This window comes from Panulirus ornatus, chromosome 5 (assembly GCF_036320965.1).
Source record: "Panulirus ornatus isolate Po-2019 chromosome 5, ASM3632096v1, whole genome shotgun sequence".
Lineage (NCBI taxonomy): Eukaryota > Metazoa > Arthropoda > Malacostraca > Decapoda > Palinuridae > Panulirus > Panulirus ornatus.
The window spans coordinates 38386654-38414632 of record NC_092228.1 but is presented as its reverse complement, the minus strand read 5'-3'; the positions used below and the strand labels follow the sequence as shown (position 1 = coordinate 38414632).

General features: G+C 41.8%; 1 protein-coding gene across 6 annotated transcripts in view; it reads right to left on the bottom strand.

The window, feature by feature from the left end:
• LOC139748664 (rab GTPase-activating protein 1-like) overlaps positions 1 to 27979 on the bottom strand; it is a 158869-nt gene that overhangs the window by 25031 nt on the left and 105859 nt on the right. For all 6 annotated transcript variants that reach the window (XM_071661926.1, XM_071661927.1, XM_071661923.1 and 3 more), the window contains 4 exons: positions 26207 to 26392; positions 22383 to 22557; positions 18235 to 18386; positions 4750 to 4854 (listed from right to left, as the gene is read on the bottom strand). In XM_071661926.1, coding sequence (XP_071518027.1) covers positions 4750 to 4854; positions 18235 to 18386; positions 22383 to 22557; positions 26207 to 26392 — 618 coding nt within the window. The remainder of the gene's footprint in view (positions 1 to 4749; positions 4855 to 18234; positions 18387 to 22382; positions 22558 to 26206; positions 26393 to 27979) is intronic.

Here is a 27979-nt window from a genome sequence, read left to right as displayed (position 1 = left end):
GCATCCTGTAAACTCCTATTATTACGATAAGCAAATTGCATAGGGTCTTTTAAATTATTTGTTTTTTCACAGATCTAGTTTTTCACAATGCTTTCTAAACATTTCATAATATTTCATAATACTACTCCAATATTTTGCCTTATTGAAGGAAAGGCTGACTTATTATGATTGTCCAAACTAACCAAGTTTTGGAAGTGGAATGGGAATGAGTATCGTTCTGAATGATTAGAAATGACATAACTAACATAAATCAATAAAAAAATTCACAGCAAATACAAATACCTAAATCATCATATTCAAACCAATAACTATCTCATTTCTTGAGATGACCATCACATAAAAAATAAATAAATTTCTTTCAAACTTTGACTCATCTTAGTGAATCCACCTACAGTGTATTCACTAATAACTTTTTTGGGGATCAATTCACTGATACTTCTAAGATGATTAATCAGAATCCTTCATGCACCTTATGAACTGTGATAAAAGACATTTATTTATTTATTTATTATACTTTGTCGCTGTCTCCCGCATTACATGGTATTGCAAGGAAACAGATGAAAAAATAGCCCAACTCACCCACATACACATGTATATACTGTTACGAACGTGTGTGTGTGTGCCCACATGTTCGTCTTTATGTGTGTGTGTTTTTGTAGTTATGGTGTAAGTGTTATTTTAGGACAGGATGACCGAGGGGAGAAACAGGACCCCTTAGGCACAACACTTGAACCCCCATACCTCCGAGAGGAGAGACCAGATGGCCACACCGGGCCATCAATCCAGTCCACCTCGACACTCGGACCTTTCATCCAAGGTACAAGGTCAAGTTGGGGTCAACCTACGGCCCCTATACAGCGTCGTCGCTGTCAGGATGAGAAGGTGGAGCTCTAGGCAGATGTGGGACGAACTTGAGTTCCTTTCAGCCAGTCAGCTGTTTCATGGATAACCCCTTCTCCAATCACTGCCGGACCTGTGGCCCTCCAGCTAAATAGGAGTGGAACTTGGGAGCCACCCTCCTCCAATCACAATTGGACCTTAGGCCCATAGCCAATCAAGGGTGGCATTATAAGGTAACAGGGCGGACGCAAGTCGTTCCTGTTTGTAATAAAAACCCTCTGACACCCGCTGAGCCGCGATTCCTTCTCCAGCCCAGCGAGGTAAGCGGTTTTCCCTCTCCCTGTTACCCAAGTGAAGTGCCCATCACCCGAGTGGTGCCCGCTACCCGAGTGAAGTGCCCGTTACCCGAGTGAAGTGCACACTATAGACTCTACAATAATTTCGATTGTCAGAGTATTGTAACTTGCCACAGAAGTGCCTAACAACTTTGTATCTTGCATCATGTTATTGAAGATAAATTGTCATAAAAGAAAGAGATCTGGTTTGAAATCTTATCTGGAATATTAACTCATGTTCAATATTTCAATGTTAAATTCATGTTCAATGTTAAACTCATGTTCAGTGTTAACGTAAATGAAAGTAATTCTGATGTTGGTGTTTGTTTTAATCCCATAACAATAAGATAGTGTTATCCTGTGTTGTGAAACATGACAAATCTAATGTCCTTGCAAGACAAGGATCAGTACAGTATTTGTAACATATATATGTTACTGGCGACCTTGCTAGAATAACTCTTGAGTTCGTAATAATACATACATGCCCACACACATACTTGTACATACCTATACATTTCAATGTATACATTCACATACATAGATATATACATATATATACACATGTACATATTCAAAGTTGGGGTGAAGAGGGTGGTGAGAGTAAGTGAGCTTGGGAAGGAGACTTGTGTGAGGAAGTACCAGGAGAGACTGAGTACAGAATGGAAAAAGGTGAGAACAATGGACGTAAGGGGAGTGGGGGTGGAATGGGATGTATTTAGGGAATCGGTGATGGACTGCGCAAAAGATGCTTGTGGCATGAGAAGAGTGGGAGGTGGGTTGATTAGAAAGGGTAGTGAGTGGTGGGACGAAGAAGATTATTAGTGAAAGAGAAGAGAGAGGCATTTGGACGATTTTTGCAAGGAAAAAATGCAATTGAGTGGGAGGTGTATAAAAGAAAGAGACAGGAGGTAAAGAGAAAGGTGCAAGAGGTGAAAGAGAGGGCAAATGAGAGTTGGGGTGAGAGAGTATCATTAAATTTTAGGGAGAATGAAAAGATGTTCTGGAAGGAGATAAATAAAGTGTGTAAGACAAGGGAGCAAATGGGAACTTCAGTGAAGGGCGCAAATGGGGAGGTGATAACAAGTAGTGGTGATGTGAGAAGGAGATGGAGTGAGTATTTTGAAGGTTTGTTGAATGTGTTTGATGATACAGTGGCACATATAGGGTGTTTTGGTCGAGGTGGTGTCCAAAGTGAGAGGGTTAGGGAAAATGATTTGGTAAACAGAGAAGAGGTAGTAAAAGCTTTGCGGAAGATGAAAGCCGGCAAGGCAGCAGGTTTGGATGGTATTGCAGTGGAATTTATTAAAAAAGGGGGTGACTGTATTGATGACCGGTTGGTAAGGTTATTTAATGTATGTATGACTCATGGTGAGGTGCCTGAGGATTGGCGGAATGCGTGCATAGTGCCATTGTACAAAGTCAAAGGGGATAAGAGTGAGAGCTCAAATTACAGAGGTATAAGTTTGTTGAGTATTCCTGGTAAATTATATGGGAGGGTATTGATTGAGAGGGTGAAGGCATGTACAGAGCATCAGATTGGGGAAGAGCAGTGTGGTTTCAGAAGTGGCAGAGGATGTGTGGATTAGGTGTTTGCTTTGAAGAATGTATGTGAGACATACTTAGAAAAGCAAATGGATTTGTATGTAGCATTTCTGGATCTGGAGAAGGCATATGATAGAGTTGATAGAGATGCTCTGTGGAAGGTATTAAGAATATTTGGTGTGGGAGGCAAGTTGTTAGAAGCAGTGAAAAGTTTTTATCGAGGATGTAAGGCATGTGTACGTGTAGGAAGAGAGGAAAGTGATTGGTTCTCAGTGAATGTAGGTTTGCGGCAGGGGTGTGTGATGTCTCCATGGTTGTTTAATTTGTTTATGGATGGGGTTGTTAGGGAGGTGAATGCAAGAGTTTTGGAAAGAGGGGCAAGTATGAAGTCTGTTGTGGATGAGAGCTTGGGAAGTGAGTCAGTTGTTGTTCACTGATGATACAGCGCTGGTGGATGATTCATGTGAGAAACTGCAGAAGCTGGTGACTGAGTTTGGTAAAGTGTGTGAAAGAAGAAAGTTAAGAGTAAATGTGAATAAGAGCAAGGTTATTAGGTACAGTAGGGTTGAGGGTAAAGTCAATTGGGAGGTAAGTTTGAATGGAGAAAAACTGGAGGAAGTAAAGTGTTTTAGATATCTGGGAGTGGATCTGGCAGCGGATGGAACCATGGAAGCGGAAGTGACTCATAGGGTGGGGGAGGGGGCGAAAATCCTGGGAGCCTTGAAGAATGTGTGGAAGTCGAGAACATTATCTCGGAAAGCAAAAATGGGTTTGTTTGAAGGAATAGTGGTTCCAACAATGTTGTATGGTTGCGAGGCGTGGGCTATGGATAGAGTTGTGCGCAGGAGGGTGGATGTGCTGGAAATGAGATGTTTGAGGACAATGTGTGGTGTGAGGTGGTTTGATCGAGTAAGTAATGTAAGGGTAAGAGAGATGTGTGGAAATAAAAAGAGCGTGGTTGAGAGAGCAGAAGAAGGTGTTTTGAAATGGTTTGGGCACATGGAGAGAATGAGTGAGGAAAGATTGACCAAGAGGATATATGTGTCAGAGGTGGAGGGAATGAGGAGAAGTGGGAGACCAAATTGGAGGTGGAAAGATGGAGTGAAAAAGATTTTGTGTGATCGGGGCCTGAACATGCAGGAGGGTGAAAGGCGGGCAAGGAATAGAGTGAATTGGATCGATGTGGTATACCGGGGTTGACGTGCTGTCGGGATTGAATCAGGGCATGTGAAGCGTCTGGGGTAAACCATGGAAAGTTGTGTGGGGCCTGGATGTGGAAAGGGAGCTGTGGTTTCGGGCATTATTGCATGACAGCTGGAGACTGAGCATGAACGAATGGGGCCTTTGTTGTCTTTTCCTAGTGCTACCTCGCACACATGAGGGGGGAGGGGGATGGTATTCCATGTGTGGCGAGGTGGCGATGGGAATGAATAGGGGCAGACAGTGTGAATTGTGTGCATGGGTATATATGTATGTGTCTGTGTGTGTATATATATATATGTGTACATTGAGATGTATAGGTATGTATATTTGCGTGTGTGGGCATGTGTGTGTGTAAATTGTGTATGGGGTGGGTTGGGCCATTTCTTTCGTCTGTTTCCTTGTGCTACCTCGTAAACGCGGGAGACAGCGACAAAGCAAAATAAATAAAATAAAATACATATTCAAGCTTGCTGCCTTCATCCATTCCCATCGCCACCCTGCCACATATGAAATGACAATCCCCCTCCCCAGGCGCACATGTGCGACATAGTGCTAGGAAAAGACAACAAAGGCCACATTCGTTCACACTCAGTCTCTAGCTGTCATAAGTAATGCACCGAAATCACAGCTAAAAGACATATTTCTATGTAATCCTTAAAGTCACTTTTATTCTCAATGTACTCTGGCATAATTTAACGTATGAGAAATAAAAGTTGAAAAACCATACTGAGAACAATTATAATGCTACAATCTTTATCATATAATATCAAGACTACCACAAATGTCAACAATATCCAACAAGCTTTAACAAAACTCATGGTTAACTTACCTGATTAGCTTCCAAAAGGAGACGTTTCTTTTCATCCTCAGCATCATTCAACATTGAGCTCAAGTTTGCCACTTCCTTAGTTAGATTATCACATTTATCTTCAAGCTGGAAATTACATTTTGGTAAATTTACAGAATGTACATTTCTAAATGTTCATAAATTTTTCACACATTTGGATCAATGTATATTAACATTAACAGCTTGGAAAGGACACTTGTACCAGCTCATTAATAAACCTAATACCAAATCACGGGAAAACCCTAATGTAGCAACTAATTTTCAGCCAGTATCCTTTCTCAAAGTCCCAGGCAAACTTTTTGAAAGATTAATTAATAAAAGACTGTGTAACTATTTGGAATGGAATAACATGCATATGATACTCAGTTCAGATTCACATATGAAAGGAAACACAAAGGCAATAGCACTCACAACAGAACAGATTGCACAAAACAAAGCAGACGGGGGACAGTGCTAAATAATTTTCAGAGACATCACTAAAGCTTTTGATAAAGTTTGGAACTTAGGATTGAAATTCAAGATCCTTCATCTTAACCAACCTATAACCAAGGAAAAACTGTTATGTGATTTCCTAGACGACAGGGAGGCAAATACTAAAACTGGCAATCACATTGGCACACCTTTTGACTTACAATCCAGAGTATCTCAGGGGAGTGTCCTCTCCCTGACACTCCTCACCACATACACTAGAGACATACCCAAACCATCAAAAGGCTTCAACCTTTGCTATGCTGATGACATAATACAAGTAGTTGGATATCATGGGAGATCGAAAGAAGTGACAAATAAAATTACAGCAAAGGAAATCACAATTAATAAATTTGGAGAAAATTAAGACAAGCACCCAAAAGTTTACTCCAATACACATGGGGGCAAAAGTTACTCAGCCATTTATAGTTAATGATGAAATTATAGACTTTCAAGGATTGGAAAAATGCTTGGCCTCAACATCAGCTCCAGTGGCTACATATGTAATGTGAAAGATTGCATACAAAAAGGTACAACAGCTTTCACCAAACTTTATAGACTCGGAAATATGCCAATAAATATAAAAACACATCTTGTCAAGGCCTTAGTCCTCCCTGTAATAGATTATCCCCCTACACCCACTCACACGCTCAGCAATACACAACTTAAATCACTTCAGAAAATCCAAAACAAAGCACTTAGATTTGCCACAAACCAAAGATACCATTACATCCTCAACACAGAACAAATTCACGAATGAACACAAACTCGATCCTTCAATATAAGAGCACAAAATGCTGCAATTAAAAGCCACATTAGAAATTCAAGAAAATGAAACATTTAAGAAATTAAAAACTTCCCTCAACACAATACAAAGATTCAATAGAAACTTCCCCAGCAACCTAACAAAAACTAAACAACCCATCCCTTCCAGTATATAAATGAAAAACCTTATGACTTTAGCTAGTTTAAAAAAAAAAGAAAAAGCAAGGTGGACTGCCAACCAACTGCCCCTCTCCCCCACTCCTTCTTTCCCATTATACCTTCATCTGTCCCAACTATTCAATTCTTCACTTTTCTATATAAAAAAAAAAAATGGGTGATGAATGGGATGTATTCAAGGAAGCACTGATGGCATGTGTAAGAGATGCATGTGGCATGAGAAGGTTGGGAGATGGGAAGATTAGAAAGTGGGAAGATTAGAAAATGGTAGAGTGGTGGGATGAAGAAGTAAAGTTGTTAGTGAAAGAGAGAAAAAGAGGCATACAGACAATACTTGCAAGGAAAGAGTGCAAATGACTGGGAGATATATAAAACAAAGCAGCAGGAATAGAGTGAATTGCAATGATGTGGTATAACACGGTCGACATGCTATCAATGGACTAAACCAGGGTATGTGAAACATATGGGGTAAACCATGGAAAAGGTCTATTGGGCCTGGATGTAGATTGGGAGCCGTACTTTCAGTGCATTACACATGACAACAAGAGACTGAGTGTGAAGGAATATGACTTTTTTGTCTGTTTTGCTGGGGCTACCTCGCTAAATCAGGGGTAGCGATACTGTTTCTTGTGGGGTGGGGAAACACAAGGAATGTATGAAGGCAAGCAATTATGAATATGTACATGTGTATATATGTATATGTCTGTGCATGTATATATGTATATTTTGATATGTATATGTAAATGTATGTATATGTGCGTGTGTGTGTATGTACATATGTGTCTAGATGGGTAGATGGGTCTTTCTTCCTGTTTCCTGGCACTACCTCACTGGTGCAGGAAGCAGTGGTCAAGTATAATATAAATGATAATATTTTTTACATATGATAGTGTATAGAGATGCTCTGTGGAAGGTATTAAGAATATATGGTGTGGGAGGCAAGTTGCTTGAAGCAGTGAAAAGTTTTTATCGAGGATGTACGGCATGTGTATGTGTAGGAAGAGAGGAAAGTGACTGGTTCTCAGTGAATGTAGGTTTGCGACAGGGGTGTGTGATGTATCCATGGTTGTTTAATTTGTTTATGGATGGGGTTGGTAGGGAGGTAAATGCAAGAGTTTTGGAAAGAGGGGCAAGTATGCAGTCTGTTACGGATAAGAGAGCTTGGGAAGTGAGTCGGTTGTTGTTCGCTGATGATACAGCGCTGGTGGCTGATTGATGTGAGAAACTGCAGAAGCTAGTGACTGAGTTTGGTAAAGTGTGTGAAAGAAGAAAGTTGAGAGTAAATGTGAATAAGAGCAAGGTTATGTACAGTAGGGTTGAGGGTCAAGTCAATTGGGAGGTAAGGTTAAATGGAGAAAAACTGGAGGAAGTGAAGTGTTTTAGATATCTGGGAGTGGATTTGGCAGCGGATGGAACCATGGAAGCAGAAGTGAATCATAGGGTGGGAGAGGGGGCGAAAATTCTGGGAGCGTTGAAGAATGTGTGGAAGTCGAGAACATTATCTCGGAAAGCAAAAATGGGTATGTTTGAAGGAATAGTGGTTCCAACAATGTTATATGGTTGCGAGGCGTGGGCTATGGATAGAGTTGTGCGGAGGAGGGTGGATGTGCTGGAAATGAGATGTTGAGGACAATATGTGGTGTGAGGTGGTTTGATCAAGTAAGTAATAATAGGGTAAGAGAGATGTGTGGTAATAAAAAAAGTGTGGTTGACAGAGCGGAAGAGGGTGTTTTGAAATGGTTTGGTCACATGGAGAGAATGAGTGAGGAAAGATTGACCAAGAGGATATATGTGTCAGAGGTGGAGGGAACGAGGAGAAGTGGGAGGCCAAGATGGAGTGAAAAAGATTTTGAGTGATTGGGGCCTGAACATGCAGGAGGGTGAAAGGCATGCAAGGAATAGAATGAATTGGGACGATGTGGTATACCGGAGACAACGTGCTGTCAGTGGATTGAACCAGGGCATGTGAAGCGTCTGGGGTAAACCAGGGAAAGTTAGGTGGGGCCTGGATGTGGAAAGGGAGCTGTGGTTTCGGTGCATTATTACATGACAGCTAGAGACTGAGTGTGAATGAATGGAGCCTTTGTTGTCTTTTCCTAGCGTTACCTTGTGCACATGAGGGGGGAGGGGGTTGTTATTTCATGTTTGGCGAGGTGGCAATGGGAATGAATAAAGGCAGACAGTATGAATTATGTACATGTTGTTGTTGTTCGCTGATGATACAGCGTTGGTGGCTGATTCATGTGAGAAACTGCAGAAGCTGGTGACTGAGTTTGGTAAAGTGTGTGGAAGAAGAAAGTTAAGAGTAAATGTGAATAAGAGCAAGGTTATTAGGTACAGTAGGGTTGAGGGTCAAGTCAATTGGGAGGTGAGTTTGAATGGAGAAAAACTGGAGGAAGTGAAGTGTTTTAGATATCTGGGAGTGGATCTGTCAGCGGATGGAACCATGGAAGCGGAAGTGTATCATAGGGTGGGGGAGGGGGCGAAAATTCTGGGGGCCTTGAAGAATGTGTGGAAGTCGAGAACATTATCTCGGAAAGCAAAAATGGGTATGTTTGAAGGAATAGTGGTTCCAACAATGTTGTATGGTTGCGAGGCGTGGGCTATGGATAGAGTTGTGCGCAGGAGGATGGATGTGCTGGAAATGAGATGTTTGAGGACAATGTGTGGTGTGAGGTGGTTTGATCGAGTGAGTAACGTAAGGGTAAGAGAGATGTGTGGAAATAAAAAGAGCGTGGTTGAGAGAGCAGAAGAGGGTGTTTTGAAGTGGTTTGGGCACATGGAGAGGATGAGTGAGGAAAGATTGACCAAGAGGATATATGTGTCGGAGGTGGAGGGAACAAGGAGAAGAGGGAGACCAAATTGGAGGTGGAGAGATGGCGTGAAAAAGATTTTGTGTGATCGGGGCCTGAACATGCAGGAGGGTGAAAGGAGGGCAAGGAATAGAGTGAATTGGAGCGATGTGGTATACCGGGGTTGACGTGCTGTCAGTGGATTGAATCAAGGCATGTGAAGCGTCTGGGGTAAACCATGGAAAGCTGTGTAGGTATGTATATTTGCGTGTGTGGACCTATGTATATACATGTGTATGGGGGGGGGGTTGGGCCATTTCTTTCTTCTGTTTCCTTGCGCTACCTCGCAAACGCGGGAGACAGCGACAAAGTATAATAAAATAAATAAATATATATATATATATATATATATATATATATATATACTCCACCTCCGACACATATATCCTCTTGGTCAATCTTTCCTCACTCATTCTCTCCATGTGCCCAAACCATTTCAAAACACCCTCTTCTGCTCTCTCAACCACGCTCTTTTTATTTCCACACATCTCTCTTACCCTTACGTTACTTACTCGATCAAACCACCTCACACCACACATTGTCCTCAAGCATCTCATTTCCAGCACATCCATCCTCCTGCGCACAACTCTATCCATAGCCCACGCCTCGCAACCATACAACATTGTTGGAACCACTATTCCTTCAAACATACCCATTTTTGCTTTCCGAGATAATGTTCTCGACTTCCACACATTTTTCAAGGCTCCCAAAATTTTCGCCCCCTCCCCCACCCTATGATCCACTTCCGCTTCCATGGTTCCATCCGCTGACAGATCCACTCCCAGATATCTAAAACACTTCACTTCCTCCAGTTTTTCTCCATTCAAACTCACCTCCCAATTGACTTGACCCTCAACCCTACTGTAATATATATATATATATATATATATATATATATGTGTCTGTATGTATATTATGTATACGTTGAAATGTATAGGTATGTATATGTGCGTGTGTGGACATGTATGTACATACATGTGTATGTGGGTGGGATGGGCCATTCTATCGTCTGTTTCCTTGCGCTACCTCGCTAACGCGGGAGACAGCGACAAAGTGGAGGTGGAAAGATGGAGTGAAAAAGATTTTGTGTGATCGGGGCCTGAACATGCAGGAGGGTGAAAGGAGGGCAAGGAATAGAGTGAATTGGAGCGATGTGGTATACCGGGGTTGACGTGCTGTCAGTGGATTGAATCAAGGCATGTGAAGAGTCTGGGGTAAACCATGGAAAGCTGTGTAGGTATGTATATTTGCGTGTGTGGACGTATGTATATACATTTGTATGGGGGTGGGTTGGGCCATTTCTTTCGTCTGTTTCCTTGCGCTACCTCGCAAACGCGGGAGACAGCGGCAAAAAAAAAAAAAAAAAAATATATTGAGATGTATAGGTATGTATATTTGTTTGTCTGGACATGTATGTATATAAATGTGTATGTGGGTGGGTTGGGCCATTCGTTCATCTGTTTCCTTTGCTACCTCGCTAATGCGGGAGACAGCGACAAAGCAAAATAAATAAATGAAATATTTTTTACATATCTATTATACTTGATCGCCATTTCCCGCATCAGCAAGGTAGCTCTAGGAGACAATTGAAAAATGGCCCATCCACTCATATACACATTTATATACATAAATGCCCATATACATACATATACCTATCCAGGACCCACAGACCTTTCCATGGTTTACCCCAAACATTTCACCTGCCCTGGTTCAGTCCAGTGACAGCAAGTCAACCACGGTATACCACATCATTCCAATCCACTCCCTTCCTTGCATGCCTCTCACCCTCCTGTATGTTCAAGCCCCGATCACTCAAAATCTTTTTCACTCCATCCTTCCACCTCTAATTTGGTCTCTCGCTTCTCCTTCTTCCCTCCACCTCTGACACACATATCCTCTTTGTCTATCTTTCCTCACTCATTCTCTCAATGTGTCCACACCATTTCAACACACCCTCTTCTGCTCTCTCAACCACACTCTTTTTATTACCACATATCTCTCTTACCCTTTCATTACTTACTAGATCAAACTACCTAACACCACATAATCTCCTCAAACATTCCATTTCCAACACATCCACCCTCCTCTGCACAACCCTATCTACAGTCCATGCCTCGCAACCATATAAGATTGTTGGAACCACTATTCCCTCAATCATACCCATTTTTGCTCTCTGAGATAATGTTCTCGCCTGCCACACATTCTTCAATGCTCACAGAACCTTTGCCCCCTACCCTACCCTTTGACTCGCTTCCATGGTTCCATCCGCTGCAAAGACCACTCCCAGATATTTAAGCACTTCATTTCCTTCAGTTTTTCTCCATTTAAACTTACTCCCAATTAACTTGTCCCTCAACCCTAGTGAGCCTAATAACCTTGCTCTTATTCACATTTACTTTCCAATTTCTTCTTTCACACACTTTACCAAACTCAGTCACCAACTTCTGCAGTTTCTCACCCAAATCAACCACCAGCGCTGTATCATCAGCGGACAACAACTGACTCACTCCCCAAACTATCTCAACCACAACAGACTGCATACTTGCCCCCCTCTCTCCAAAACTCTTGCATTCACCTCCCTAATCACCCCATCCATAAACAAATTAAACAACTATGGAGACATCATGCACCCCTGCTGCAAACCGACATTCACTGGGAACCAATCACTTTCCTCTTCCTACTCGCACACATGCCTTACATCCTTGGTAAAAACTTTCCACTGCTTCTAGCAACTTACTTCCCACTACAGATACTCTTAAAACCTTCCACAAAGCATCTCTGTCCACCCTGTCATATGCCTTCTCCAGATCCATACATGCTACATACAAATCCATCTGTTTTTCTAAGTATTTCTCAAATACATTCTTCAAAACAAACACGTGATCCACACATCCTCTATCACTTCTGAAACCACACTGCTCTTCCCCAGTCTCATGCTTAGTACATGCCTTTACCCTCTCAATCAATACCCTCCCATATAATTTTCCAGGAATACTCAACAAACTTTTTTTTTTTTTTTTTTTTTTTTATACTTTGTCGCTGTCTCCCGCGTTTGCGAGGTAGCGCAAGGAAACAGACGAAAGAAATGGCCCAACCCCCCCCCCATACACATGTACATACACACGTCCACACACGCAAATATACATACCTACACAGCTTTCCATGGTTTACCCCAGACGCTTCACATGCCTTGATTCACTCCACTGACAGCACGTCAACCCCTGTATACCACATCGCTCCAATTCACTCTATTCCTTGCCCTCCTTTCACCCTCCTGCATGTTCAGGCCCCGATCACACAAAATCTTTTTCACTCCATCTTTCCACCTCCAATTTGGTCTCCCTCTTCTCCTCGTTCCCTCCACCTCCGACACATATATCCTCTTGGTCAATCTTTCCTCACTCATTCTCTCCATGTGCCCAAACCATTTCAAAACACCCTCTTCTGCTCTCTCAACCACGCTCTTTTTATTTCCACACATCTCTCTTACCCTTACGTTACTTACTCGATCAAACCACCTCACACCACACATTGTCCTCAAACATCTCATTTCCAGCACATCCATCCTCCTGCGCACAACTCTATCCATAGCCCACGCCTCGCAACCATACAACATTGTTGGAACCACTATTCCTTAAAACATACCCATTTTTGCTTTCCGAGATAATGTTCTCGACTTCCACACATTTTTCAAGGCTCCCAAAATTTTCGCCCCCTCCCCCACCCTATGATACACTTCCGCTTCCATGGTTCCATCCGCTGACAGATCCACTCCCAGATATCTAAAACACTTCACTTCCTCCAGTTTTTCTCCATTCAAACTCACCTCCCAATTGACTTGACCCTCAACCCTACTGTACCTAATAACCTTGCTCTTATTCACATTTACTCTTAACTTTCTTCTTCCACACACTTTACCAAACTCAGTCACCAGCTTCTGCAGTTTCTCACATGAATCAGCCACCAGCGCTGTATCATCAGCGAACAACAACTGACTCACTTCCCAAGCTCTCTCATCCCCAACAGACTTCATACTTGCCCCTCTTTCCAGGACTCTTGCATTTACCTCCCTAACAACCCCATCCATAAACAAATTAAACAACCATGGAGACATCACACACCCCTGCCGCAAACCTACATTCACTGAGAACCAATCACTTTCCTCTCTTCCTACACGTACACATGCCTTACATCCTCGATAAAAACTTTTCACTGCTTCTAACAACTTGCCTCCCACACCATATATTCTTAATACCTTCCACAGAGCATCTCTATCAACTCTATCATATGCCTTCTCCAGATCCATAAATGCTACATACAAATCCATTTGCTTTTCTAAGTATTTCTCACATACATTCTTCAAAGCAAACACCTGATCCACACATCCTCTACCACTTCTGAAACTGCACTGCTCTTCCCCAATCTGATGCTCTGTACATGCCTTCACCCTCTCAATCAATACCCTCCCATATAATTTACCAGGAATACTCAACAAACTTATACCTCTGTAATTTGAGCACTCACTCTTATCCCCTTTGCCTTTGTACAATGGCACTATGCACGCATTCCGCCAATCCTCAGGCACCTCACCATGAGTCATACATACATTAAATAACCTTACCAACCAGTCAACAATACAGTCACCCCCTTTTTTAATAAATTCCACTGCAATACCATCCAAACCTGCTGCCTTGCCGGCTTTCATCTTCCGCAAAGCTTTTACTACCTCTTCTCTGTTTACCAAATCATTTTCCCTAACCCTCTCACTTTGCACACCACCTCGACCAAAACACCCTATATCTGCCACTCTGTCATCAGACACATTCAACAAACCTTCAAAATACTCATTCCATCTCCTCACATCACCACTACTTGTTATCACCTCCCCATTTACGCCCTTCACTGAAGTTCCCATTTGCTCCCTTGTCTTACGCACCCTATTTACCTCCTTCCAGAACATATATATATATATTATATCTTATATTTTTTTATTATACTTAGTCACTGTCTCCCGCACTAGCGAGGTAGCGCAAGGAAACAGACGAAAGAACGGCCCAACCCACCCACATACACATGTATATACATAAACGCCCACACATGCACATACACCTACCTATACATTTCAACGTATACATACATACACACACACACACACACACACACACATATATATATATATATATATATATATATATATATATATATATATATATATATATATATACACATGTACATACTCATATATGCTGCCTTCATCCATTCCCGCCACCTCCCCGCCACACATGATATGGCACCCCCCCCAAATTTGCACGAGGTAGCGCTAGGGAGAGACAACAAAGGCCACATTCGTTCACACTCAGTCTCTAGCTGTCATGTATAATGCACCAAAACCACAGCTCCCTTTCCACATCTAGGCCCTACAAAACTTTCCATAGTTTACCCCAGACGCTTCACATGCCCTGGTTCAATCCACTGACAGCACGTCGACCCCAGTGTACCACATCGTTCCAATTCACTCTATTCCCTGCACGCCTTTCACCCTCCTGTATGTTCAAGCCCCGATCACTCAAAATCTTTTTCACTCCATCCTTCCACCTCCAATTTGGTCTCCCACTTCTTGTTCCCTCAATCTCAGACACATGTATCCTCTTTGTCAATCTTTCCTCACTCATTCTCTCCATGTGTCCAAACCATTTCAATACACCCTCTTCTGCTCTCTCAACCACACTCTTTTTACTTCAACAAATCTCTCTTACCCTTTCATTACTTACTCGATCAAACCATCTCACACCACATATTGTCCTCAAACATCTCATGTCCGACACATCCACCCTCCTCTGCACAACCCTATGTATAGCCCATGCCTCAACCATATAACATTGTTGGAACCACAATTCCTTCAAACACACCCATTTTTGCTCTTTAAGATAACGTTCTCACCTTCCACACATTCTTCAATGCTCCCAGAACCTTTGCCCCCTCATCCACCGTGTGACTCATTTCCGCTTTCATGGTTCCATCCTCTGCTAAGTCCACTCCCAGATATTTAAAACACTTCACTTCCTCCATTTTTTCTCCATTCAAACTTACCTCCTAATTTACTTGTCCCTCAGCCCTACTGAACCTAATAACCTGCTCTTATTCACATTTACTCTCATCTTTCTTCTTTCACACACTTTACCCAAGTCAGTTACCAACTTCTTCAGTTTCTCACCCGAATGAGCCACCAGTGCTGCATCATCAGCAAACAACAAATGACTCGCTCCCCAAGCCCTCTCATCTACAACAGACTCCATACTTGCCCCTCTCTCCAAAACTCTTGCATTCACCTCCCTAACAACCCCATCCATAAACAAATTAAACAACCATGGAGACATCACACACCCCTGCCGCAAACCGAAATTCACTGGGAACCAATCACTTTCCTCTCTTCCTACTTGTACACATGCCTTACATCCTTGATAAAAGCTTTTCACTGCTTCTAGCAACTTAACTCCTACACCATATACTCTTAATACCTTCCACAGAGCATCTCTATGAGATCCATAAATGCGACATACAAATTCACCTGCTTTTCTAAGTATTTCTCACATACATTCTTCAAAGCAAACACCTGGTCCACACATTCTCTACCACTTCTGAAACCACACTGCTCCTACTCAATCTGATGCTCTGTACATGCCTTGACCCTCTCAATCAATAGCCTCCCATATAATTTCCTAGGAATACTCAACAAACTTATACCTCTGTAATTTGAACACTCACCTTTATCCCCTTTGCCTTTGTACAATGGCACTATACATGCATTCTGCCAATCCTCAGGCACCTCACCATGAGTAATACATACAATGAATATTCTCAGCAACCAGTCAACAACACAGTCACCCCCTTTTTTTAAAAATTCCACAGCAATGCCATCCAAACCCGCTGCCCTGCCGGCTTTCATCTTCCACAAAGCTTTCACTACCTGTTCTCTGTTTACCAAATCATTCCCCTGACCCTCTCACTTTGCACACCACCTCGACCAAAACACCCTATATCTGCCACTCTACCATCAAACACATTCAACAAACCTTCAAAATACTCACTCCATCTCCCTCTCACTTAACCACTACTTGTAATTACCTCCCCAATTGCCCCCTTCACCAATGTTCCCGTTTGTTCTCTTGTCTTATGCACTTTGTGTACTGCCTTCCAAAATATCTTTTTCTTCTCCCTGAAATTTGATGATACACTTTTGCGCAAGCCATCACTGCTTCCCTAAATACATCCCATTCCTCCCTCACTCCTCTTACGTCATTTGCTCTCACCTTTTTCCCTTCTGCACTCAATCTTTACTGGTACTTCCTCACACAAGTCTCCTTCCCAAGCTCACTTACTCTCACCACTCTCTTCACCCCAACATTTTCTCTTCTTTTCTGAAAACCTCTACCTCTACAGCTATCTTCACCTGTGCCTCCACAAGATAATGATCAGACATCCCTCCAGTTGCCCTTCTCAGTACACTAGCATCCAAAAGTCTCTCATTTACACACCTATCAATTAACACATAATCCAATAATGCTCTCTGGCCATCTCTCCTACTTACATATGTATACTTAGGTATATCTCTCTTTTTAAACCAGGTATTCCCAATCACAAGTCATTTTTAGCACACAAATCTACAAGCTCTTCACCATTTCCATTTACGACACTGAACACCCCATGTACACCAATTATACCCTCAACTGCCACATTACTCACCTTTGCATTCAAATCACTCATCACTATAACCCGGTCCCGTGCATCAAAACTGCTAACACACTCACTCAGCTGCTCCCAAAACACTTGCCTCTCATGATCTTTCTTCTCATGACCAGGTGCATAGGCACCAATAATCACCCATCTCTCTCCATCTACTTTCAGTTTTCCCCATATCAATCTAGAGTTTACTTTCTTACACTCTATCACATACTCCCACAACTCCTGCTTCAGTAGTGCTACTCCTTCCTTTGCTCTTATCCTCTCAACAAACCCTGACTTTACTCCCAAGACATTCCCAAACCACTCTTTCCCTTTACCCTTGAGCTTCATTTCACTCATCTGCCAAACATCCAGGTTCCTTTCCTCAAACATACTACCTATCTCTCCTTTCCACACACATTTAGACACCCCAATCTGAGCCTTTGAAGAGGATGAGCACTCCCGCATGACTCCTTTTCCTGTTTCCCCTTTTAGAAAGTTAAAATACAAGGAGGGGAGGGTTTCTAGCCCCCTGCTCTCGTCCCCTTTAGTTGCCTTCTACATGTGTATATATGTATGTGTCTGTGTGTGTATATGTATGCATATGTTGAAATGTATAGGTATCTATATGTGCATGTGGGCGTTTATGTATATACATGTGTATGTGGGTGGGTTGGGCCATTCTTTCGTCTGTTTCCTAGCGCTACCTCACTAACGTGGGAGATGGCAATTAAGTATAATAAAAAAGAAAATAATGAAAAAATATATTTTTTCTTACTTTGTCTTTTCCTGGCACTACCTTGCTGGAAGGTGGGGGGTGTGCTGTTCCCTGTGTGGCAGGGTGGCAACAGGAATGGGTGAAGGCAGCAAGTATGAATACACAGTGTATATATGTATATATGTATTATCCCTGGGGATAGGGGAGAAAGAATACTTCCCATGTATTCCCTGTGCGTCGTAGAAGGTGACTAAAAGGGGAGGGAGTGGAAGGCTGGAAATCCTCCCCCTCCCGTTTTTTTAATTTTCCAAAAGATGGAACAGAAGGGAGGCAAGTGAGGATATTCTCTCTAAGGCTCGGTCCTCTATTCTTGGCGCTACCTCGCTAATGTGGGAAATGGCGAATATGTATGAAACAAAATATGCATATATTATGTATGTACACATTGAAATGCACACATATGCATATGTGCGTGTATGGGCATTTATGTATATATGTGTGTATATGAGGGGTTGGGCAATTCTTCATCTGTTTCCTTGTGCTACCTCGCTGATGCAGGGAAACAGCAATTAAGTATAATGAAAAAAAAATTTCATACTAGAAGTCAACTTCCTGTGTTAGTAAGGTACAAATATATGTAACGTAAAAACACACACATACACACACACATACCTATAAACTCTCGGGGAGCTTTCTGAGAGCTCTTGGAGGCCCAAAGAAGGGGATCAAGTAGCAAGAAAGTTAAGTAAGTATTCATATCCATACCTTATCCATACTGTGTCTCATACTTATCTTGCTTGTGACAAGCTCATGGGCCAAGTCATCATTTTCTCGTTCAAGGCGCATGCTGTCATCTAGGAGTCGACGATTTTCACGTTCCAGGCGTATGACAGGGTCTTCTTGCATTGCCTCTTGTTCTACAAAATAAAACTTTACATCAGCGTAATTTGGAAGTCAGGCAAGTCCAAATGAATAGACAAATAATACCATGCTGAAAACTCTTGAGTAGATACACGTGTACACTATTTAAGACAAAGCTACATCAGTCATCTGCATAATGCAATAAGTTTAAGTATTAATGTAACAGAGTTCTGGAGTGAGTTTGTACAAATATTACAAGCATGCTTATTTCTGAAAAAGGTTTGTCCTTCTTCCAGTTTCGAAAGTATATTATGATACATATTCATTAAATTGTATATTAATTTATAGTTACGTTTTTACTTCATAGTTATATTTTTGTTTGTATGTAGCATTTATGAAATGCGTCTAGAAAAGGCATATGACAGAGTTCATAGGGATCTGGAGAAGGCATACGATAGAGTTGATAGGGATCTGGAGAAGGCATATGATAGAGTTGATAGAGATGCTCTGTGGAAGGTATTAAGAGTATATGGTGTGGGAGGTAAGTTGTTAGAAGCAGTGAAAAGTTTTTATCGAAGACTACTGTAGGGCATGTGTACAAGTAGGAAGAGAGGAAAGTGATTGGTTCTCAGTGAATGTTGGTTTGCGGCAGGGGTGCCTGATGTCTCCATGGTTGTTTAATTTGTTTATGGATGGGGTCATTAAGGAGGTAAATGCAAGAGTTTTGGAAATAGGGGCAAGTATGCAGTCTGTTATGGATGAGAGGGCTTGGGAAGTGAGTCAGTTGTTGTTCACTGATGATACAGCGCTGGTGGCTGATTTCGGTGAGAAACTGCAGAAGTTGGTGACTGAGTTGGTTAAAGTGTGTGAAAGAAGAAATCTGAGAGTAAATGTGAATAAGAGCAAGGTTCTTAGGTTCAGCTGGGTTGAGAGACAAGTAAACTGTGAAGTACGTTTGAATGGGGAAAACTTGAGGAAGTGAAGTGTTTTAGATATCTGAGAGTGGATTTAGCAGCAGATGGAACCATAGAACCTGAAGTAAGTCACAGGGTGGGGGAGGGGGTGGATGTTCTGGGAGCACTGAAGAATGTGTGGAAGGCGAGAACGTTATCTTGGAGAGCAAAAATGGGTATGTTTAAATGTATAGTGGTTCCAACAATGTTATATGGTTGTGAGGCATGAGCTATAGATAGGATTGTGCGAGGATGGAAGTGTTGGAAATGAGATGTTTGAGGACAATATGTGGTGTGAGGTGGTTTGATCAAGTAAGCAATGAAAGGATAAGAGAGATGTGTGGTTGAGAGAGCAGAAGAGGGTGTATTGAAATGGTTTGGTTACGTGAAGAGAATGAGTGAGGATAGATTGACAAAGAGTATATATGTGTCAGAGGTGGAGGGAACGAGGAGAAGTGGGAAACCAAATTGGAGGTGGAAGGACAGGAGTTAAAAAGATTTTGAGCAACTGGGGCCAGAACATACAGTAGGGTGAAGGGCATGCAAGGAATACAGTGAATTGGAACGATGTGGTACACCAGAGTCGACATGCTGTCAATGGATTGAACCAAGGCATGTGAAGCGTCTGGGATACAGCATAGAAAGTTTTTTGGATGTAGAAAGGGAGCTGTGGTTTCGGTGCATTATACATGACAGCCAGAGACTGAGTGTGATTGAATATGGCCTTTGTTGTCTTTTCCTAGCGCTACCTCGCGTGCATGTGGGGGGAGGGGGTGCCATTTCATGTGTGACGGGTTGGCAGCGGGAATGGATGAAGGCAGCATGTATGAATACGTACATGTGTATGTATGTATGTATATATATGTCTGTGTATGTATATGTATGTATACATTGAAATGTATAGGTACGTATATGTGCGTGTGTGGGCAATTATGTATATACATGTGTAAGTGGGTGGGTTGGGCCATTCTTTCGTCTGTTTCCTTGCGCTACCTCACTAATGCAGGAGACAGTGACAAAGTATAATATATAATAACAAATAAATAAGTTATGTTTTTGCATTTCCTCACAGTTCCCACCCTAGTAAGACACAATTAGACACAGAACAATGAGCCTTTAAGGAAAAACCCTTGTTGGCTACTACTGTTCCCCATTATATAAAGCTAACACAAGTAACAAGGATTTGCTGCCCCCCATCACCCCTTTTACAACTTACTCTTTTACAATACACGGGAGTATTCTTTCTTCCCTCTCTCCGAGGAGGTAAGGAAGGAGAACTAACCTGAATGCTAATCCTTGAAAGACTTACAGGCAAAGCAGAATTTGTCTGGCTCAATGATAAATGTGAATCTAAGGTTTCTGTTAAATGAAACCCTCATCTGCATTTCCTTTAAAAGGTGAAACCACTACAAAAAGTTGAAGGGTGTCAAAGCCATTGTACAGATGTTTCAGGATATAGCATGACTGGATACAATGATTTTGATAAAGCACCTAAATTACTCCCACCTTTTTATTATAACGCAAGCCATTGTGATACAACACGAGCCCAGATGATGCTGCCCATGCCACACTGACCACCATGTCATTTCTCTGGTAGCATTCATTGAGAAAAAACCTATTGTTTGCAACTCGTATAATTTAACACTAGTGCACACTCATACAAGTCAACACGATGCTTATGCATCTAGCAGTACCCTTATTACAATTAATCTGCTAAGATGGTTAGGAAAACCTTTAACTTGCACGAAAAGGTTAAAAGACTGAATGAACTTGAACATGGGTCTGGCACTTCAGCAGTTGCTTCCCATTATAGCAGCATCTTCACCACTGAGCAGAAAAGTGAATCAATCAGGATAGCTTTTTCTCAGCCAGTCAGACAAAACTCTGTAATATGCTGAAATCGGTTGAAATTAGCCAAAATTAGCCAAAATATATCTGAATAACATGGTATGTCATCCAAATCACCAACATCTTGTTCCATTGGGATGGTTAAAACAACCTATGATATAAAAAAGAAATACTCTAAGCCAAAGAAAAAATAATTATTTCCCCTTCATGCTCTCACCAAATTGGTCTCCCTAAATCCAATACACATATTTAACAGCAAAATAATAAAGTAAAGAGCCATTTCTCTCTTACAGAATGAAAGAACATCATAAAGCAATAATAAAACATGAAACAACTCATTTTTTTTTTTTTTTTTTATACTTTGTCGCTGTCTCCCGCGTTTGCGAGGTAGCGCAAGGAAACAGACGAAAGAAATGGCCCAACCCCCCCCCCCCATACACATGTACATACACACGTCCACACACGCAAATATTCATACCTACACAGCTTTCCATGGTTTACCCCAGACGCTTCACATGCCTTGATTCAATCCACTGACAGCACGTCAACCCCTGTATACCACATCGCTCCAATTCACTCTATTCCTTGCCCTCCTTTCACCCTCCTGCATGTTCAGGCCCCGATCACACAAAATCCTTTTCACTCCATCTTTCCACCTCCAATTTGGTCTCCCTCTTCTCCTCGTTCCCTCCACCTCCGACACATATATCCTCTTGGTCAATCTTTCCTCACTCATTCTCTCCATGTGCCCAAACCACTTCAAAACACCCTCTTCTGCTCTCTCAACCACGCTCTTTTTATTTCCACACATCTCTCTTACCCTTACGTTACTTACTCGATCAAACCACCTCACACCACACATTGTCCTCAAACATCTCATTTCCAGCACATCCATCCTCCTACGCACAACTCTATCCATAGCCCACGCCTCGCAACCATACAACATTGTTGGAACTACTATTCCTTCAAACATACCCATTTTTGCTTTCCGGGATAATGTTCTCGACTTCCACACATTTTTCAAGGCTCCCAAAATTTTCGCCCCCTCCCCCACCCTATGATCCACTTCCGCTTCCATGGTTCCATCCGCTGACAGATCCACTCCCAGATATCTAAAACACTTCACTTCCTCCAGCCTCTCACCATTCAAACTCACCTCCCAATTGACTTGACCCTCAACCCTCAACAACTCATATAAGCCTAAATTTAACCAAGGAGAAATAAAATTCTAGGGGAATAGTATTTCCTTACCTTTTAGAGCTAAATATTCTTTCTCATACTTCTTCAATTTTTTAACCTTGACAGAAGTAGCAATCTTGAACAACTGCCTTGCAACTTCTTCATTTCGATACTTCTTGGGTAATGAGACTCGGAAGTACTTGAGAATCCCTTCAAAGTCTAAAGAGAGGAGCTCTTTCTTTGACATCTATGGTAAAAATAATATATATAATAACTACCACATTAAAACAATGAAATCTAAAGAAATGTTTTTTCTTCTATAACTAATAGCTTCTTCCATCATGGCAAGGAAGCATAAAAAACAAATTAGCAATAGCTTCACTTGCACCCACTATTCTGTTATGGGTACTGACACCAGCACCAACAATGTACAGCCAAGCCCCACAAACTACTCCATGATTCACCTTGATGACCTATATGCCCTGGTTCAGCCAGTTGAGAGCATGTTAATCAATCCAGGTCATTCCATCCCATGCATGCCTCTCACTCTCCTGAATGTTCAGGTCCCAGTACCTCAAAACCTCCTTAATTTCAGATGAACCTAGAATAGGCAACTATGCCAGAGGAGTAACAGCAGAAAAGATAGGGTAGGGGTCAGGGAGAGGCAGTTGAGAGAAACATCATTTGTCAACATGCTAATCAAGTAGTGAGAGCAAAGCCGCAACAGCAAAATCTTGTCACAGGGTCTCATACAGTGGTTGGTACTACAACTCCCTCTCCTCTCTCCCTTGCTAACCCCATCTCTGATCAGTAGATACTCTTAGTCAGCCTCTTTTCCCTCATCATCTCCAAACTGTTCAAACCATGTCAATGCATTCTGGTCACCACTCTTAATTAGACTCCATATACTACCATACCTCTCTTACAGTCGTTCCTTATATGATCAATCTGCTGCACATCACATGTCCTAAGGCATTTCATTTTAAACATGTCCATCCTCCCCCTTTTTTTTTCTGCATTCAGGCCCCAGAATCACACTCGTACAACACTTTCAGGACTATTATATCTTCAAGTATACACATCTTTTCCTGACAAACACTTAATGCAACACAAACTTTGGCCCCCTTTTCAGCCCTTGTGGTTCAATCTGCTGCCATATTCACTCCCACGTACCTTAAGCACTCCACTTCCTCCAGATCCTACCCATTCAGTCTTCACTCAAACCATCCAGTTTCATCACCTTGCTGCACCTTATTACCTTACTTTTGTTTACAATTACTCCAAACTCTCTCCTTTCAAACATGCTTCTAAATTCTGTCATCACATTCTGGAGCTTCTCTCTGGAATCTGTCAACAGTATCATCTGCAGATAATGAATAACTCATCTCTCATGATACTTCACCTCAGCACACCACAGACCTGTCCCATGCTCTACAGTCCTTGCATTTACCTCCCTCTCTATGCAATCCATAAATAAATCGGACATCTATGATGTCATCACAAATCCTTCACCAACAACCAATCCTCCTCCTGCTCTCTACCTGCTCAAATACATGACTTACTCTCACAGCAAATCTCTTCACTATATCTGGTACCTTTCCATTTATCCCATATACCTATACCAGCTTCTCTAAGGCCTCTCTGTTAAAACTCTAAAAGGCTTTCTCCATATCTATATATGCCTCATCCAGTTAATTCTCCCTAAATACTTCTCGCACAAATTCTTTGGGGCATCTGATCCACACATCCTCTCCCTCTCCTGCTCCCCTCAAGTCAGATATTCTGTGTATGACATCAACTTTTCAGTCATCATTCTCATACACACCTTGCCAAGTATATTCAACATACTTGTATCCCTCGAATTTGGGCATTCACATCTGCCCCTATTTGCCTTTATATAGTAGCATTATACATGCATTCTAGCAGCCATCAGGCACATCACTTTGGATCATACACAAAACAATGACTAGCCTCAGTAACCAATCAATGACACCTTTCATGAGAAGCTCAATAATAGTACCAACCACTCATGCCAACTTGCAACATTTCATCTCATGCAAGGCTTTCACTACCACCTCTGTTTTCAACATGACTCATTTTACATGTCATCTCATCTCCCTCTCTATCACCCAACATTGTTGTCCCAAACCATTTTTTTATGGTGATTCATTTTGTTTTTTTCAAGGTTACTGTCACTATATGAATAAAGCATCTTATTTATATTTATCAAAGCTATGGTAAATAAGGGAATTAGGATTGCTGAATATAACAGAGCAAAACAACTCAGGTTTAATGACACTTAAGAAATACATTGACAAAGACCTGCCAACTTTGGCAGTAGTGCAGATATCTTTTGACCAATTGCTGGTGACCCCACTTAGGGTCATCAGGACCAAAGGGTTGGAAGCCCCTTACCTAATACATTCAACAATCCCTCAAAATACTCACTCAATCTACCTTTTATCTTATCTGCTTCCCTAAATACCCCCACACCCTACATTTCATTTACTTTCATCCTATGACACTCTTCATTTGATCTCTCTTGGTATCTCTCCCCACAGGTCTCTCTTCAAACCACTCACTGTCATCACTTATTTCACACATCATTACCCAATTTTCAAAAACCTATAAATATTTCACACCATGAAATGTGAAGACATTCTAACTGCTGCCCTCTCATTAGCATGTTCACATCCAGCAACATCTTTAAATGTTTGTGATCAGCATATAATCCAGAAATGCCTGCTAACCCTCAACCCAACTCAATTATGTATACTTATGTATGCTTCTGTACACCAAATATATTTTATTCTGCAGGATAGCATTAATTATGCTAATACTAGTTTCAATACATGTAGGAAGAGAGGAAAGTGATTGGTTCTCAGTGAATGTAGGTTTGCGGCAGGGGTGTGTGATGTCTCCATGGTTGTTTAATTTGTTTATGGATGGGGTTGTTAGGGAGGTGAATGCAAGAGTTCTGGAAAGAGGGGCAAGTATGAAGTCTGTTGTGGATGAGAGAGCTTGGGAAGTGAGTCAGTTGTTGTGTGCTGATGATACAGCGCTGGTGGCTGATTAATGTGAGAAACTGCAGAAGTTGGTGACTGAGTTTGGTAAAGTGTGTGAAAGAAGAAAGTTAAGAGTAAATGTGAATAAGAGCAAGGTTATTAGGTACAGTAGGGTTGAGGGTCAAGTCAATTGGGAGGTAAGTTTGAATGGAGAAAAACTGGAGGAAGTAAAGTGTTTTAGATATCTGGGAGTGGATCTGGCAGCGGATGGAACCATGGAAGCGGAAGTGAATCATAGGGTGGGGGAGGGGGCGAAAATCCTGGGAGCCTTGAAGAATGTGTGGAAGTCAAGAACATTATCTCGGAATGCAAAAATGGGTATGTTTGAAGGAATAGTGCTTCCAACAATGTTGTATGGTTGCAAGGCGTGGGCTATGGATAGAGTTGTGCTCAGGAGGGTGGATGTGCTGGAAATGAGATGTTTGAGGACAATGTGTGGTGTGAGGTGGTTTGATCGAGTAAGTAACGTAAGGGTAAGAGAGATGTGTGGAAATAAAAAGAGCGTGGTTGAGAGAGCAGAAGAGGGTGTTTTGAAATGGTTTGGGCACATGGAGAGAATGAGTGAGGAAAGATTGACCAAGAGGATATATGTGTCGGAGGTGGAGGGAACTGTCTGTGTCAGGATCCGGTTACTTCCACTGGAAATCAATATCCAGGATGTACAATTTGAAATATTTTGAGTACACAAAGACGAAAACAATAAATCATTTTGTCTTCACATTAATACTATTTCCACTTTCAAACTCCAAGGCAAATCTTACTTCGTTTGCCACATTACGGCACCTTTACAAGTTCTTAATAAAAGTAAAACAAAAGAACTTGAGAACTCACCTGTAGCAGAGCCATAGCCACCTGGAAGACTGAGTCTACACCAGTAAGCAAAAACAAATCAAGGTAATGGAAAACCATGAATAAAGGGAACTTGGCAGTGTATAGTGTAAGGAACCATTGGCTAGCAAACATGTGAATCTCAACTCCCTGGTCCTGGAAGTGCTGCCACAACTCTGGTAGCTGTTCCTGTTAGCCAAAGAGAAAAGCAAGGTGTGAGTTCATGAAAAATCTACCATAGGCCAAATAAAAAGATTTATTGGAAATTATATACCTAAGAACAATATATGGTGTGAGGAAATGACAGAGTAGTAGACAGCTGTAGTAATAAGCACAACATGACTGAGTGAGCTGATCATGGTTTGATGAAATGATTTGGACATACATTTGGTCCCCAGTTAACACTGGAAATGCATTACTCTCTATCTAACTATATCTCTGACAACTATTCCCTCCAGGAACGCCCATCAAGGAAGTAGCTATGGCAAACATGTCTCCACTTATCTCTGTTCTTACATGCCTCCCTTGCATATACCATTCCATGCATTCTTCTCCCATTTCTCTCCCTCTAGTACTCTTGTACTCTCATTTCCCTATGTCACAGGAGGTCATCCTCTCACACCATCCCCTTTAAATGCACTATCATACATTCTCCTTAAACTCCCTCTCTTGCATTCTTTCCACATGCCCAAACCACTGGTAAGTTTTACGTTTCTCCCACTCCACAATTCATTCCCTTTGCATTCACTGGCATACCAAATCTCTCATACACCCCTTATAATTTTCATCATTCATTCTAGTCATACCACATGCTCCTCTTAAATAACATTTCTAAAGCTTACATTCTTGACCTCTATGACTCATATCCATGTTTTACCTGCAAAGGTCAGGGCCATGAAAACTATGCTTTCCCTTAATCCTTTCTACCTTTCCATACTTACAGTTCTACCCTTCATTATTCTATAAAGGAAACCAATGATAATTCTAGCCTGTACTGCTCTCTAGCTTATCTTTCCTTCCATATCACCAAACCTTCCCAAGATAGTTCCCAAATGCTTAAATTCTGTCACCTCCTTCAGTCTTCCTTCCCTAACATCTATAAAGTTTAGTGCACATTCTTCTTTCACTCTATAGAGCTTTGCAAAATCTTTGTTTTCACTCTGTCTCCATTTAAACACCACTACTTTTCAACTGTTTAAGCTTACACACATCACCAAACACTTACAACCTTCTGCAACTCCTCTTCACTTTCAGCAAACAGGATCATCTGCACAGGCTTGTCATTAGTCACCATACCTTACAACCACACTCTACACTATAAGTAGAGAGAGTATGCATAAATGTTTACAATGTGTGTGTGAGTGTGTATATAGGGGAGAAAGAGTGCTTCCCACGCATTCCTCACCTGTCATAGAAGGCAACTAAAGGGGACGGGAATGGGGGGCTAGAAACCCTCCCCTCCTTGTATTTTAACTTTCTAAAAGGGGAAACAGAAGGAGTCATGCGGGGAGTGCTCATCCTCCTCGAAGGCTCAGATTGGGGTGTCTCAATGAGTGTGGATGTAACCAAGATGAGAAAAAAGGAGAGATAGGTAGTATGTTTGAGGAAAGGAACCTGGATGTTCTTGCTCTGAGTGAAACGAAGCTCAAGGGTAAAGGGGAAGAGTGGTTTGGGAATGTCTTCAGAGTAAAGTCAGGGGTTGGTGAGAGGACAAGAGCAAGGGAAGGAGTAGCACTACTCCTGAAACAGGAGTGGTGGGAGTATGTGATAAGAGTG